Source organism: Alternaria conjuncta (assembly GCF_024043145.1).
Source record: "Alternaria conjuncta strain BMP 0040 chromosome Unknown scaffold_22, whole genome shotgun sequence".
Taxonomy (NCBI): Eukaryota; Fungi; Ascomycota; class Dothideomycetes; order Pleosporales; family Pleosporaceae; genus Alternaria; species Alternaria conjuncta.
Genome location: NW_026250111.1, coordinates 51177 through 66867, shown reverse-complemented (window position 1 = coordinate 66867; position 15691 = coordinate 51177). Strand labels below are relative to the sequence as shown.

General features: G+C 52.2%; 4 protein-coding genes across 4 annotated transcripts; 1 reads left to right on the top strand and 3 right to left on the bottom strand.

The window, feature by feature from the left end:
• Positions 1-537: 537 nt before the first annotated feature.
• J4E85_010239 (uncharacterized protein) lies at positions 538-2334 on the bottom strand (the record flags this gene model as incomplete). The annotated part of the gene is made up of 7 exons (XM_051474451.1): positions 538-659; positions 721-824; positions 885-1570; positions 1616-1794; positions 1844-2098; positions 2168-2237; positions 2287-2334. The coding sequence occupies 7 exons, from the start codon at positions 2332-2334 to the stop codon at positions 538-540; spliced, it is 1464 nt and encodes a 487-aa protein (XP_051321641.1).
• Positions 2335-2767: 433 nt separating this feature from the next.
• On the top strand, positions 2768-3649 carry J4E85_010238 (uncharacterized protein; the record flags this gene model as incomplete). Its single annotated transcript, XM_051474450.1, has 3 exons — positions 2768-2837; positions 2894-2961; positions 3008-3649. The coding sequence occupies 3 exons, from the start codon at positions 2768-2770 to the stop codon at positions 3647-3649; spliced, it is 780 nt and encodes a 259-aa protein (XP_051321640.1).
• A 3432-nt stretch (positions 3650-7081) lies between these two features.
• Positions 7082-9560, bottom strand: J4E85_010237 (uncharacterized protein; the record flags this gene model as incomplete). Its single annotated transcript, XM_051474449.1, has 3 exons — positions 7082-7132; positions 7400-7795; positions 7941-9560. 3 exons carry the CDS (start codon positions 9558-9560, stop codon positions 7082-7084), a joined length of 2067 nt encoding a protein of 688 aa, XP_051321639.1.
• A 4021-nt stretch (positions 9561-13581) lies between these two features.
• J4E85_010236 (uncharacterized protein) lies at positions 13582-15510 on the bottom strand (the record flags this gene model as incomplete). The annotated part of the gene is made up of 2 exons (XM_051474448.1): positions 13582-15090; positions 15172-15510. 2 exons carry the CDS (start codon positions 15508-15510, stop codon positions 13582-13584), a joined length of 1848 nt encoding a protein of 615 aa, XP_051321638.1.
• Positions 15511-15691: the final 181 nt, after the last annotated feature.

Below are 15691 nucleotides of genomic sequence, written 5' to 3'. Positions count from 1 at the left end.
TCAGCTTGTGTCATTGTCGGCACGATCGTACTACCGGTGGGAGAAACCCCATACCAGGATCAATACACTAGAGGTAGTCATTAGTTTCTTGGCACTGATTGACGTGGAGATGCCTTAAGCTACCTTTGTCTTCCTACTGCGACACCGATCACAGCTGCTGTGGACACGATGGGCGTTCGGAGCTCTGCTGGATGGGGGTGCCGAAACTCGTGGCGGGGCGACGGCCGCGTACTCGGCCATATTTATCCGACACCCTCGACAGCCCGGCCGAGTGAGATGACACTAGCGGCGATACGAAAATTTCATTCGGCAGGCTTGCAGCAGTTCGTGGAGAAGTCATGGAGCATCGAGCCCGCTGCAGTTGAGGATAAAGGAAAAGGGATCCCATTTCTAGCGGGGGATCTGCTGGGGCATTGCGCCCGTGCAAGGCCACCCTGCAGAACCTGCCGGTCGGCTAATCAAAATCTATAGCGAACACAGAATAGCGCTGGAGAGACGGCAAATCATGTCCCAGCCGATCGTGTCATGTCGCAATATTTAAGATATCTTAATCAAGACACTCTTTGTTTCCAGAAAGTTGTTCAGGGAATACAGAGGCTCGCCTTCGCGTCCTGAGCCTGATGACTTGTATCCACCGAAGGGCATGTCTACGCCGGTAACTAGGTGTCGTCGAGTCAGCGAATGCATCACGTACATTCCAATCGAATGCATATTGCTTACCTGGTGAGGTGCAGTTGACGCCGACCGTACCAGCTTCAAGCCCTGTTGCTAAGCGCATCGCGCGATCGATGTTTTTGGTGTACACTGACGCATATAGCCCGTACCTAGACAAAATTAGTCAATGTTTGTTTCAGCTTAGCCACGCTAGGGACCGTGAGACGAACTCTGTTGCATTAGCCTTCGCGAGCACCTCGTCCTCAGTCTTGAAGACATTGATGTTGACAACTGGGCCAAAGATCTCTTCTTTCATGATCTTTGCGTCCTCTGGCGTATTCTTGAATATGGTGGGCTCAATGTAATAGCCTTCGCGTCCCGATGGAGCGCCACCACCAGTGAGGAGTTCGCCGCCGGATTTCTTTCCCGATTCCAAATATTGTAACACAGTCTTGTGTTGCGCCTCATCAGCTTGTGGGCCATGGTTGACGCCATTCTCACGCGCATCAAGGGGGTCACCCATTTTGACATCTTTTTCGAAGTTCTGCTTGAAGAGCTCGATGTACTTGTCGGCAACCGTATCTTGGACGTAAATGCGCGAGTTGGCCATGCAGACTTGACCACTGTTCCACTGGATGCTGTGAGCCGTTTCCTTCACGGCCTTTTCCAGATCGGCATCTTCGAAGATGACCGCCGGAGACTTGCCTCCAAGTTCGAGGAATACTTGCTTCATGTTGGACTTTGCGGCGGCTGCCTGGATCAAACGTCCCGTACGACTTGAGCCTGTGAACGATAACGCTCGTACATCCATGTGGTGACTTAAGATGGATCCGCTAACATTGCCGAAGCCGGTGATGATGTTGATCACACCTGGAGGAAAGCCAGCTTGCTGTACCAGAGTGGCGATTTTTGCGGACTACTATCGTTAGTTTATTGCAGGAGTGTGGAAAGAATGGCGTACAGTCAATGGAGCCTTTTCAGAACTCTTCAAGACAACAGTATTCCCGACAATAAGAGCCGGTGCTAACTTATTGGCCAAAAACAACAACGGGACGTTCCAGGGAATAATGCCAGCTACAACACCGTAAGGTTGACGCAGCGTCATGTTGACATACCCCGGGGTTTGAACGCTCGTGGTACCTGTTCAATGTTGGTAACCTGCTGCAAAACTCACACTCACCCATCCTACCTTGCACACTGTATCCAGCTTCTGCATAACGATCCCACTTCGCCGCAGAAGCATAGGCATCGAAGAACTCGCCTACTGGGCGACCCATGGAGCTTGCTTCTAAAGCGGCCAACTCATCGTTGTTCTCTCGGATCAGACTAGCCAACTTCTTGAAGTATTGGCCTCTTTGGTCTGGAGTCAATTTTGACCAAGCAGGAAAAGCAGCTTTTGCTGCAGCGACAGCATTGTCGGTGTCATGCTCAGATGCCTCGTGGACTGTAACGATCGTAAGTCTGTTTTCTCCGAAATTCGTCGCAAGCTCTTGCGTTGACGTTCCAGACTCACCTTTTGCTACGAGCTTCAATGTGGCGGGGTTGATAATGTCAAACGTCTTCCCATTTGATGATTCAACGAACTATAAAGTAGTTAGCGGAGGCATCATCAATTGGTTTAAGAGAGCCAACCTCTCCATTAATGAAGAGACGCGTCTCGATTTTCTCCGGTAGACCCATTTTGATGGCAGAAAATCTAGAGCAAGTATATGCAAGCGTCTCTTGATAAGGGTTCAAAGGATTGTGGCAGCGTATGCTATCTCTTCCGTGGAGATAGGTGCGGTAAATTTGGAGAAGCAGCGAGGCTGTGGCACGGCGTTGCTTCGATGACCCCACCTCGGTGCCGTCTTGCTCCACACGTTCTCAAAACGACCCGCCGGAAATATCAACCCGCGGCTTCAGACATGTCGCGTCCATACCACCGCCAATATAGGCGAGCCCATTCGCGGAGCCCTCGCAAGAATTCCACCCTTGCTGCGAATCTCACGTGGTTGGGGAATAGTTCCCTGTATCGCTGACAACTTCGTGTTAGACTGATAATGATAAGAAGCGGCGTAGAGCCTCAGCGATCGGTTGACTTGCACTTTTATAACCTTTCTGAGACGCCGACATCATGGGTAGCGAGCTTGAGCAATTGAAGGCTATGGTGGGGAAGCTTCAGGCGGAGGTAACGCGTTTGAGCGGTATGTGCTTAGTCAGCTATCGATTAGCTTCCTGCGGTCTGCTAACGGAACACCAGATCAGGAGGACATTCGCAAGCTTCAGTACACCTACGGGTATTATCTCGATAAGTGTCTGTACAAGGAGGTTAGTAGAGCGAAGAAGCTACTTGACTAGAAGCTCATCTTGACAGGTCGCCAACCTCTACTCCGATCACCCAGACACATGCGTTGAGTTTCTCGGAGGCCGATACAATGGCAAGGAGGGCGTCAAGAGACTCTACATCGGTCGCTTCGCGAATGCCTTCGTAGCCGGACGCAATGGCCCTGTGCATGGCTTCCTTCTCGATCACCCACAGATGCAGGGCATAGTCGACGTCAATACCGATGGCACGCGAGCCAAAGGTCGCTTCCGCAGCATGATGTCGGCCGGTACCCACGATAGCATCAAAGATACACACCCTCGCGGCCTAGTACAATGGTGGGAAGGTGGCATATACGAAAACGAATACATCAAAGAGAACGGGGCATGGAAGATCTTCAGGTTGAAGTACTTCCCCTTCTGGCACGCGACCTTCGAAAAGGGGTGGGCGCACACCAAGCCGAACTATGTACCCTTCCTCTCGAAGACGTACCCGGAGGATCCAAATGGGCCAGACGTTCTTTGCGATCGTCCGATGCTCTGGCCTGACACGCGCGTCGTGCCATTCCACTACAATCACCCTGTCACTGGTGAGCAAGTCGCCGACGATGATCTTAGAGCTCCACACTTTGGTCAGGATGCTTCAACAAGCACTCCCCCACTCGTGCTGAGCAAACCAGAATCTGATTCGTAAAAGAATGCTTAGCTTAGAATGTCGAAAGACTTTATGACTATACCTGCGTTGCCTGTGTCGATATGGCGCATGAAGACGTAGCCCTTCCTTCGCGTAATGCGATTGGAATGATTCAAATATTCGAACAAATAATATCAGGTCTTTCGTGCTCGCATCAACTCGTCAGTGGCGTTTTTGGTGTCGTACAAGCACAACGCGGCCACGGCTTCAGAGCTCTTTGCATCCTACTCTATGCAGTCTGACAGGTTTATTGGAAGCCCAAAGTTACATCGCTAATGATGCGCAGCAAGCCCTAGAGAAAGAGCAAATGCACGCGACCAAAGTCGCCACACAAGCCTTCACAGTCACCACCATCTGATTTGCGTTATAGACAGTTTTCCCGGTAAAGCATCCCTCTCAGCGGGTCGGAGACGGAGCAAGGCGACCTATCATCCCCGAGTCAGCTGCGTGCTATGATCTGTCATAGCTATATTCGGACGAGAAACTCTCAGTCCAGCGCTACGGCTATGTCCGTGTCCAAAAGTATAGAATCGTCCCATATTCAGGGTTCAATGTGTGTCGGACCAATAGTCCCGCTTGCGATCCCGCGCGGTCGCATCAATCCGGGCACAACAACCCCTGTAACCATCCCCAACTACCCCGCAAGTCCACCTCCCCACATCCATACTTGTAAATTTCGAGCACGGCAGTACGTCTGGTAGCAATCCGATGCGTCTCCTTGCAGAACGAAACATTGTAATATGAGGGACAATTAGTATTAGACCACCTTACTGCCAGGTGGGAGAGCACAGCACGTACGCGATGGCACACATATTTTCTCTCGCGAACCCTGCCTCATCAGCGTATCATGAAGGGAGCCGATCGGATGACCAAGTCAAGTTCCCAGATAGTGGCTTCTTCCAAGGCTTCAACAAACCATCGCGCCTCGAAGCCGACATCTTTGAGCTCGAGACGACTGGTACAGTGAGTATGCCGTCCTGTAGAGACAGAGCGCGGAAGCTTAGTCCTTTCAGATACCCAAAGATATCAACGGAACATTTTTCCGTATACAACCAGACCATCGCTTCCCACCCTTATACGAGGAGGACATACACTTCAACGGCGATGGTTCGGTTTCAGCATTTCGTTTCGAGAACGGTCACGTCGACTTCAGACAGCGATATGTACATACCGACCGGTTCAAGGCGGAAACGAAGGCGCGCAAATCTCTACTTGGCCGATACAGAAACCCATATACCGATAATGAGATGGTGAAAGGTATTATAAGAACAGCTTCCAATACCAACATCATCTTCTGGCGCGGGGTGCTGCTAGCCATTAAGGAAGACGGTCCACCTTTTGCTATGGATCCAGTCACACTAGGGACCATTGGCCGATATGACTTCGACGGTCAAGTACAATCTCCAACGTTTACTGCGCACCCCAAATTTGATCCAGACACTGGAGAAATGGTATGCTATGGCTATGAAGCTGGAGGTAATGGGTATGATGCCAGTTGTGACATCGTAGTATACACGATCGACAAAGATGGGAAGAAAACTGAGGAATGCTGGTACAAGGCACCGTTCTGTGGGATGATACACGATTGCGCCATCACGAAGAACTACTTGATTCTACCACTCACGCCAATCAAGGTCAATGCTGAAAGGCTCAAGAAGGGCGGCAATCACTTTGCGTGGGACCCAGACGAAGACCAGTGGTACGGCATCGTGCCTCGTCGGAATGGAAAGCCAGAGGATATTGTCTGGCTACGCGCCGACAACGGTGTGTATGCCACTAGTGATATCGTGACAGGCGCTAACGATTTCAGGCTTTCATGGTCACGTCGCTGGCTCCTACGAAGACTCGTCTGGAAACATTGTCGTCGACCTGACCATAGCTTCAGACAACGTCTTCTTCTTCTTCCCACCAGACAGCCAAGCAGACACACCCACGACGTTACTCCAACGCAACAAGCTGGTCTCTGATACTTACCGCTGGGTCTTCGATCCCAAAACTCCAACCAACACACGGGTACAGCCTCATAAGCTCTTCGGTATCAACGGCGAGTTCTCACGCATCGACGATAGAGTCCTAACGAAGAAGTACAACCATTTCTGGCAATGTAACATCGACCCAAGCAAGCCGTATGACTTCCAGAAGTGTGGCCCGCCAGCTGGTGGACTCTTCAACGTATTGGGACACTATGAGTGGGACAATGTCAAGAAAGATACCTTCTGGGCAGGACCAATATGTACGTTCCAAGAGCCTGTCTTCGTCCCGAAGGCCTCGTCTTCTCCATCAGACTTCGTGGAAGGCGAAGGATACATCATGGCTTTGCTCAACCATCTCGATGTTTTGCGCAACGACATCCTCATCTTTGATGCGCAGAACCTCTCCCAGGGGCCGCTGGCTGTCATTCATCTACCTGTCAAGTTGCGTCTCGGTCTACATGGTAACTTCATCGAGCAGAAAGACATTGATGAGTGGGCCGAGAAGCGCAAGGAGGGCGGCGAGGTTGGGCCGGCGGTACCGGCAAAGGAGATGTTACCATGGCAGAAAAAGATGGCAGAGGAGGAGGGCATTGGAATCGCGGTGCCAGTGCCGGGAGAGGATGTCCTCAACAGACCGAACGGCAAAAACGGAACTAACGGTAATTGATTCGGCTGTGAGGCTTGACTGAAAAGGAGAAGCTGCTGATGCAAAGCAATCTCGATCGTGCTGGGAGTACGTTTAGTCCATCCCGTTGGTAAACCACGGAATTACGTCAACCTAGGAAAATCCTGAGCACCCTGGAGCCTACATCGACGTCAGGTCACTCACGTTGCATGCTTTTGTCGTAATGTAGTCTGTAGACCTGTTTGGTATAAGCTGAAAGAGCGCCTGTATATTCATCACATACGCACGTCGACCTAGGAAAAGTCTGAACACCCTAGAGCCTACATCGACGTTAGATCACCTACTTGGCGTGTTTTCATGTTGATGTAGCCCCAGACCTGTTCGCTTTGTTTCTCATATAAGGCGTGCGGCATGTTCTACCAGTCTTGTGTATGAACAGCCTTCGCAAAGTCGCCACTCTATTCACGCCGTGAAACAGAAGTAGGACCCTGATGCGCCGACCAGCAGAAACCTGCATGCGATGGACAACCTGTCGCTGTGTCTCATAGTAGGTCGCCACTCGCGCCGAATGTCCATCTGAGTTGAGAAGTGGGAGTGTCGATGTTATGTAACCTAATATCAGTGGGATCCAAACCGGCCTGAAGCTCTGCATTGCTAGCGCTCCTTGCGTGTCAATCTTGTCGTGGGGTCTTGGGTAGTTATTGAAGACTTGTTCCCATTGATCATATATCGCTTGTAGGCGTACATCGACGTATTCCGATTCGTTGTGGAGGACTTCGGTGTCGGAGCTGATACCGTCCCGTGGCCTGCCCGAGCGACGGAAGCACGGAAATATCATATCGTACGTGCGTGTCGGGTCAGGCGGTGAAGCGCAAATATGGAGACCTGTGCCAAAGATAGCACGAGTCGCGGTGGCGCGGATGGTGGTGTTGTCCTCGAGTGCATAAAGCTCTGGAAATGCAAGCAGGAGTCGCGCGCAACCCTTTTGATACATGCCACTGACAACTGAACCGTCGTTTTTGACGTAATTGATGGATCTGCTTGCGATGTTGGATAACCTGGACCAGCGATGTTGGATAACCTGGACCAGGGAGTTACCCCTCTCGCGAATGTTCGCCGTTTAAATTTTCGCGCCAGACGAGGACCAGGTACGCCGTTCTTTCTCCCCCCTAACAGCGCTTTCAAGGCCTCAGGTTTAGTCAGCAATTCCGAGAACGATTTGAGCAAAAGATCGTGCTCATCTTGCCATGATGGGTCGACATAAGTCTGAGACAGGGATATGCGCTCAGCGTAGCCGTCGCTGCTGTCACTGTCATAGTCGTTGTCGTCGGGGTCCTTGCTCTTGTCATCGTTGTGGTCGTTGCTAGTCGGGCTAATGCCAGTGGGGTTGCGCATGTCGCCAGATAGATGCTCGATGTGCGCATGGAGCGCAGCCTGGCTCGAGCAGTAAGGGGGATCACGGCCGCTGATAGTGCTGTGTGCTTCGGTGAACAGCTCCCATCGGAGTGCCATGCCAACGCTCAAAGCATTGGAGGCCGACTTCGCGGGCTGGTCATTGTGAAGTAATGTCCTCAGGTTCTACGCTGCGAAGACCCCGCAGTCATCTGCCTCTTGCTGTACTGTGTCCTCGTATAATGGCGACTGTGTTCCAATCGACGTTCGCTAATCTGGACCGGGGGTGAGAGAGCGCCACCAGCGCAACAAATTGCCGGAGCTCCTGCTCGAACATAGACGTAGATCGGTATCTACGTCCTGTGTCGTACACGCGCATGAGCCCCGCCCCAAATTCCATGCATAGGGCCTGCACCACTACCCAATGGCTGTTCGTTGGATTCCAAGTGAAGACGATGGACGCTGCGGCGTCGAGCTCAGGGAGGATGAAGACTGATTGCGGAACAAGTGACGCGATGTCGGGGCGTATCTTGGGGTTAGATGATGACTTGCCGATGGTTTCCATGTATACTGGACGGCTTGTAGCGACATACACGACCTCCGGTGAGTACCCCCGTGAACTGCCGCATCTCTCGACAAGGAAGTCGATAGTCGTGCCGGACAGCCACATCTTAAGTTGGCACACCTCGATAATGGAGGCGAGGCTGATCGGCCACGGTCTGAGCGGAAGAAGACGCAGCGGTATGGCAGCGTCGGACTCTTGATATTGCTGCACCGCCATGTGGACGACGTCACGTAGCATCCCCGCCCGTGGGCACGTGTCCATTCGGAGGGTCAGCTTCAGGATGTAATCGGACGCGTGGTCCAAATCTTTTGCCTTGGTAAGCTGCATTGCCTCAATGTCCGACTGGCTTGGTGGCTGCGACAAGTCGACAGTCAGCTTAACCCTTTTCCGAGACTCTGGCTCTGGGGGCTGCGCGCTACTCTGACTGAACGGGATGGCGACGCCATATTCTTCGTGGTCGTCGTTGTTCGGAGGAGAGCACTCGTCCTGTATGCCGGGTGTTCCAATGGGGGTGGCAGTAGCAGTAAATGCTGCTGTAGGAGTAGTCGTCGCGGATGTGATGGACGTCGCGGTTATGATGGGGGTGGCGGCTGTGATGGGGATGGCTGTGGCATCCAATGCTGCTGTAAGAGTAGGCGCTGCGGTTGAGGTATTAGCTGCGGTTGGTATGGGTGCTGTAGGAGTGGGCGTCACGGTTGTGATAGGCGTCGCGGTTGTGATGGGGACGGCGGCTGTGATGGGGATGGCGGTGGCAGTTAATGCTGCTGTGGCATTCAATGCTGCTGTAAGAGTAGGCGCTGCGGTTGAGATATTAGCTGCCGTTGGTATGGGCGCTGCGGGTGAGATGTTGGCTGCAGTTGACATGGGCGCTTCGGTGGTGATGGTCGCGGTGGTGGTGATCGGCGACTTCCTTGCATCGAATTCTGCTGGGGGTTCCTGTCCGTCGCCGGCTTTATGCTCAGTTGGCGGAGTCTCACCAGGCTTCGGCGTAGAGGCGGGCGGTGTCTTGGATGCTAGGAGATCCTTTCCGTCACCAGCTTCATGCTGAGCTGGCGGAGTCTCACCAGGCTTGGACGTGGAGGCAGCGGGCGGTGTCTTCAGCGCAGCGGGGAGTTCCTTTCCGTCACCAGCTTCATGCTGAGCTGGCGTAGTCTCACCAGGCTTGGACGTAGAGGCAGCGGGTGTGCTGTTCTTCTTGTCGTATGCTTCTCGGTGTTCCTTGTAGGCCCGCGTAGCTCTGAATTTGTTGGCGGCGTTTACCTCCTCTCTCATGAAGGGCTGCCAGTATGGCTCTCGTAGAAGCCGGTTCATGACCTCAATCTCAAGGAGCTCTCGTCGGCTCTGGAAGCGAGGCATGCTGGGCTGGGGGGAGTGGGCAAAGCTAGGACTGGACAAGGACGACGCGGAAGAGAAGAGCAGAAGGGCAGCGAAATTACACTCGATATGCTGTGGCCCCGCATTTTGGAATTGATTGTGCGCGATGTATTTCTGTTTGAGGAAGCTGCGCAGGCGCAAACCTGCGGGGCGGTGCGTTGGAGGAAGTCGCGTTTGGGGACGACGAGCCGTACTGGGCATGGGAACCTATCTCACCCACATGATGCCAGGTAGAGAGCGTCTGTCTGGCTGCAGACCAGAGGCATCATGCTACGTAGAGCTCAGCAAGACAGAGTCCGCTTCACAGTGAGGTAGGTATGCTGGGGGTGCATTGGCGACCCGAGTGGATGTCTTTACAGTGTTAGTTGTCTATCAAACGCCATGAAAAATGCCACAAGGACGACAGCTAGCAAAGAGAGCCTCTTTCTTGTTTACCTGATAGTTGTAATGCAATACATCGTGCTGCAGCGCGCAAGTTAAGCCAAATTGGCCACAGCAACGAGCGCGATGCTTGCGATGCCTGCGATGCCTGCGCGCTGCAGCAGTTGAACGACTAAAGACTGCAGTAGCCGGAGAGCTGAAGATCTGGTGCGAGCACAAACATCCTAAGCATTGGGATATGTGGTACTTGAATACGGAGAGCTGTAGGTAGGTAGGTTGGAGTCTTCAAGTTAGTGGAGAGAGACCCTTGCGGTTTAGCGCTGTTCTGAGCGTGGGTGACGTCATGGATCCTGCGCTGGGTTTAGACAAATTGTGAACGTCAACCAGGGTACGACGGATTACCGCTTACATCCAGCGAATCAGTAGCCACACCAACGAGAAACATTCATTCAATAATGTCTTCCAAACGCCCGTTCACCGACCGTGCTTTCTCCTCCCACAAACGTTCACGATCTGAGAACACTGCACACAGTGCGCCCTCTTTCTTAATAGAGACTGCACGTCTCTCTCTACATTTACCTTTTGCTTCTGCAGGAGATATACCGATCATGGAGCCAAAGATTGATACAAGATGCGCCTGGCGACTCGGTTGGCCCAGGCTGCGAAGCCTGCCACTGCAAAGTCTGCCAACGACCACCAAACACTTGGTCGCCCACCAACCCGCGATCAACAAAATCTTAGATACTCATAGCGTAAGCACTCTCGGTCCTGTTCGATACGTCGCGCGGACAAGGCCTACAGAACTGGCCACCTCCCACCCAACGATCGTATTCTATACGGATCTCGGAGAGCCGCGCCAGTACGAGCACTGCGCCTCTGCAGTCCAAGAAATCGCTCAGTATATCCTATCCAACAACATAGACGCTTCGATCGAAGCTATCGACCGAGTGGTCGGCGAGAGCTTCACAGTCACAGCATTACAAGGACCGACGGCGGCAGAGATAGCGCGTTATTGGGCGAGCAAGAGACGAACCCTTGTCCGTACGATCATGGGCAAGCTCAGCAAAAACCTCTCGTCCTCATCCCAGGTACACAGCGAAGCAGCATGAGAATTGGACGGAACAAAGCCGCAGTACCAACGATACAACCGAGGGCCCAGCCCTGGAGTGGGACATTGACTGGTCGCTATTCTCGATAGACGCACCTCGCTTGGCGGTATCAAAGACTCCGCGTTCAACTGATCACCGGCACTCTGCATCAGATTCGGAGATATCCGAATGGGGTTCGATACAAGAAGATAGAAGCTATGAGGTCGTCAAGATCGGTAGGACTTCAGGGTGGACAAGGGGAGTCGTCAACCGTGCAATGTCCATACTCAACACCAGCGTACATGCATTTAAGGAAGTCAACAACACAGGTGGGAAGACCGACACCTTCAAACCGGTACTCTGCCACTCCATAGTATCTACGATGCGAGACGGAGCCCCTTTTATATCCCCAGGGGATTCAGGTTCTCTCATCCTCCTTAATGAAGAACGTCACGACAACCAGGCGTGCATTGTTGGCCTCGCTATAGGGGGTAACAAAACAACAAACATCGGTTAAATGGCACCGATTGACCTGACATTGATGGACATTGAGGAAAAGGTGCAAGGAAAGGTAGTATATCCAGTGTCGGTGGGTATTAAATTGGGAGCGGACATGGACTCTTGATCGGTCCGGCGAGTAAAGAAGTATGAATATGAAGTAACGCATTCAGGAACATTCATGTCTAGAGGGTGATGGATGTAAGCAGCCAAGAGTCTACATTACGTTGGAATTTTGCCAGTTTCTGTTCTGATACTAATGTAGACTGCAGCTCACCTCTACAGTTTAACCTTTGAATGCGCTAATAATGCGAGAAGTTTGGGTTTTAATGGACAAGTTATCTACAATATGATAATAATTAAGAAATTTGACAACGATAGTACATAGTTAAGCTCTAGCGCATGGGGCTGATGTTATAGGAACAGAAAAGGTACTCTAAGAGAGGAGGTATGGCGGTACCGTCCTGCACCAGGAGAAACTCATGCGTGGCGGATGACGCGGTTAGCCGGCTACCGCCAGTGCGAAACTCGACGACGATGGGTTAGGAGCGAAGAAAGGGCACATTGCGGGCGCTGTAGTTATGGTATAACCAAAATGGGTATAAACTAGGGCTAGACGTTGGGACGATATGGCGTATTAGTTTGCACAGGCCAGGGGATGGACACCCATGGTGATCCCAGCTTGAAACCGGGCAACGGGCTGATGCGGGACTTGGTTGGATGGGGACATAGGGAGTTCAGAAGTGGAGCAACGCCCGCGGCGCTGCTTCGCACCACTGCAGTGTCAGGGAATGAGGCGGATCAACCAAGATATCGCCACGCACCTTTTCCATGCAAAGAAGGATGTTTGGCCATGTAAGAACGCAGGGCAATCAGACGAGGAGGAAAGTCATACCGTAGGATAACCTCGTAGAGCGGACGGATCGTCACTAGATATCATAGACAAGGGGATGGGACTCGGCGTCTTCCCCACCCCCACCCCCACCCCACCCCTCGGACGACTCTCAGTATAGCACCACCAGCACTACGGCATTACAGACTTTGCTTCGGCATCCACTCTAGTCCTTTATCGAGAACAACATGATCATCGGCGCAGCAGTATGAGCCAAAAGAGAATATTAGAAAGATGCTGAAGTCGCGCAGGTGGAAGACCAGCTGCAAACGTGCCAGAGTAGACTCGTCTACGCCCTACCCCGGAAGAGACGTCAACGCGAAGAGGAGGGAGACTGGACACAAGAGCGACCCGATCTAGTTCCAGACATCTTCTCAAGGCGCCTCCTCTGTCGTTCCACCGTCCACGCCATTATGTCGAACTGACCTAATGCCTCCGCCGTTTCCAGACCCAAAATTCGCGAAAGCCATTTTGTCTTCGGACTACGGATCGTTTCCGGAAGAGACCCAGTCGTCACAATATGGGTCCTTTCCCGTCCTCTCGTCTCCAAGAATGTCCAACAGGCCTCTGCCATGTCTCCCACAACAGAGCCGGTCAAGAGAGTCACAAGGAGCAGTGTGCGCAGATACAGGCTCTTGTCTGACTATTCTGCTCGCTGACTACGAACACGTCGGAGAACCAGGCCCTACATACATTCCAACAACATGCTCGACAAGCAGGGGAAGTGGCAACGAGTTCACAACATCCTATACTATGTGGCGAATTATGTGGTGCCTCAGATCACACGTACTACACAAAGATAAAGCGCCCACTACACGAACTTCTCATTCAAGCCCAAAGTCCACCCATCTAGGGCGTCGATTAAGGTTCGTACTCGCGTGCGACTTGAAACCCTACATCTTCGGGCCACTCCATATGATCTGATGTGGAACCATGAATTAGGCGCTAAGATGTGTATGTGCAATATGTGATTGCTATTTCTGACGTACTGCCTGTCATCCTCAAAGTCCATGTGTATCCTGCTGTTCTATCTACCTGCAGCACTTCCAGAAGGTCCTGCACATATCTCCGCTTCACAAACGCCAACTTAATGCGATACACAAGAGCTTTCACCGCATGCTGTAACCGGTCTTTGTCCCTTCCTTCAACACTGAATACCCCCAGCCTCTGCTACCACATTTGAGAAATGAAATCTATGCATGTGGGGTATCTGCCCAGCGTCGACCTCATCTGGGGTGTAGAAGATGTCTCGAGTGAGGATCGAAATGGTGTTGATGTTGAGTGGACGTGTGCCAAAGGCAGCCGCGACGCGCTGGTGTATCTCCGTCGCAATGGTCTTGAAACTACCCAATACGTCCTTGAAGCGAGGAGTATTGCAGATCAACTGCCACTCCTCCAACTTCTTGAACAGCGGCAATTCAGCAGCCAGAAGAGCAACCTTCTTCTCACCGTCTTGTAATAAACGACCCCGCTCCAAAGATCCCGCTATCTCTTGACACCTGAAACCCAACACCTTGAGGTTCTTGTGGTTCTCCTGGAGAATCTCGATCGTCGCCATGTCTAGTGATGGTTTGCCGAGACTCAGGAAGCACTCTTCGAGTTCGCTGTGTGAACTGAGAATATGCGCGTCAAAGTCAGTTTGCCAATCTGCACCAGCTTCTATCTCGACCTTCTTCAAAGTCGAAAATGACTTGCAGAACTTGGCGAATCCGAAAGCTTCATCCGGCTGAAGATACTCTCCATAGCTGTATATATTAATCTTGACCGTATGAAGATGAAGAGGGTCTTTTGAGCTCATCAGGTGCTCGAAAAGTTTCTTCAACCAGCAGCATTGCTTGACCTGAAGAGTGCGAAGTGTCGTGATGCTGAATGAAGTAAACATGGCAGGCGTTAGTTGCCGGAAATCGAGGTCAACAAGACTCAGCTCTCTGAGCACGAACGGCTTCGAAGGCAAGTGGAGACCAAAGTTATGGAAAGGGTTCTGGAGATAATAGGCCGGGACGTCCCTAGCCGTATGTCGGCCAATAACCACCAGCTCATCGATACTTCGAGTCTGGATACCCATCATCTGGATGACATCTTGCGCCACACTATGCGGGGTGCCGGAATCCAGTTGCTGGCTGGGGTCGTGATCTCCTACGACGCTGATCTCCCTAGCCAAGGGCGTTTCCAGTTGCTTGTCTGATTGGAACCGGATAATAGCCGAGTGGTTGAAGATGCCACCGTCTTTGAAAGGCCACGAGTTGCTATGACCAGGTCGGCAAGTCTCACGAAGCGGTCGCATTGGAAGATCAAGGTTGCGAAGCTTAGATCTGAGTATCTTGCCACGCTCCTTGCTGGTGAGAAGGCTGTATAGTCCGGTGTACGACTTATAATTGAGAGAACCCACGAAGCGTAGGGACACCAGACTGAGCTTCTCTAGACGGGTGAGAAGACGCTTGAAGAGGCTTGTTCCACGATCGGTATCCAGTACAGTGATCCGAAGATGCCGAGTGAAACGCAAGTTTCCGAGAACAGTCGAGAATTGAGTGGAAGTCATGTTGGACGTTTTCCGGCCGACCACGATGTCGATGTCCCGGAATCGTGCGTCCGTTCCAACTCGGTGCATTGCCTTGCAGGTCATGGACAGTTGCACTTGACTCTCCTTTTCGCACTACCCAAGTTAGCTTCAACACTCTTCTGGAGCGCCAGTCACGTTACGACTGAGTTTGAGCGAATACCAGGGAGTACTTACATAGTCAAACATCATCATAATCAGTTCATCGGGAAGATCTATGGCGGTCGCATACAGTGTAGTTACTGGAGGGGCGGCCAACGCTTTGCCGGAGCGAGCCGTACTACGAGTGTGCCTATCTCTCGCCGCCGCGCGCCCTGCCTTCCTTGCCTTGGTCCTGGAGGCGGCGTTTTTGTTTGGGGCGTTTTCTGCAACCTTGCGAGTGTCAGGTCGCCTTGTCGATGTGGTTTCCGCCGTGCGCTTCTGCGTCTGCTTCTGTTTCTTCTTGTCGTCGGTACATGGCGAGTGAGATCTGCGTCGCTTGTTGGACTTGATCGATTGATGGTGGCCGGGAGCCATGGCGGGTATGCAGTAAGGGGGATAAGGTACGATCTCGGTGTCAGTGGTTCAAAGGACGTAGAGCACGCCAAGTAGAGGAAGCAATTTTAGTACGTCTGTGCGTCTAGGCACCCTTCGCGGTGCAAGTGAATAACGTGATCAAAATACCTGACGGACCACCACGTGGTGGGGCACGAGCCAA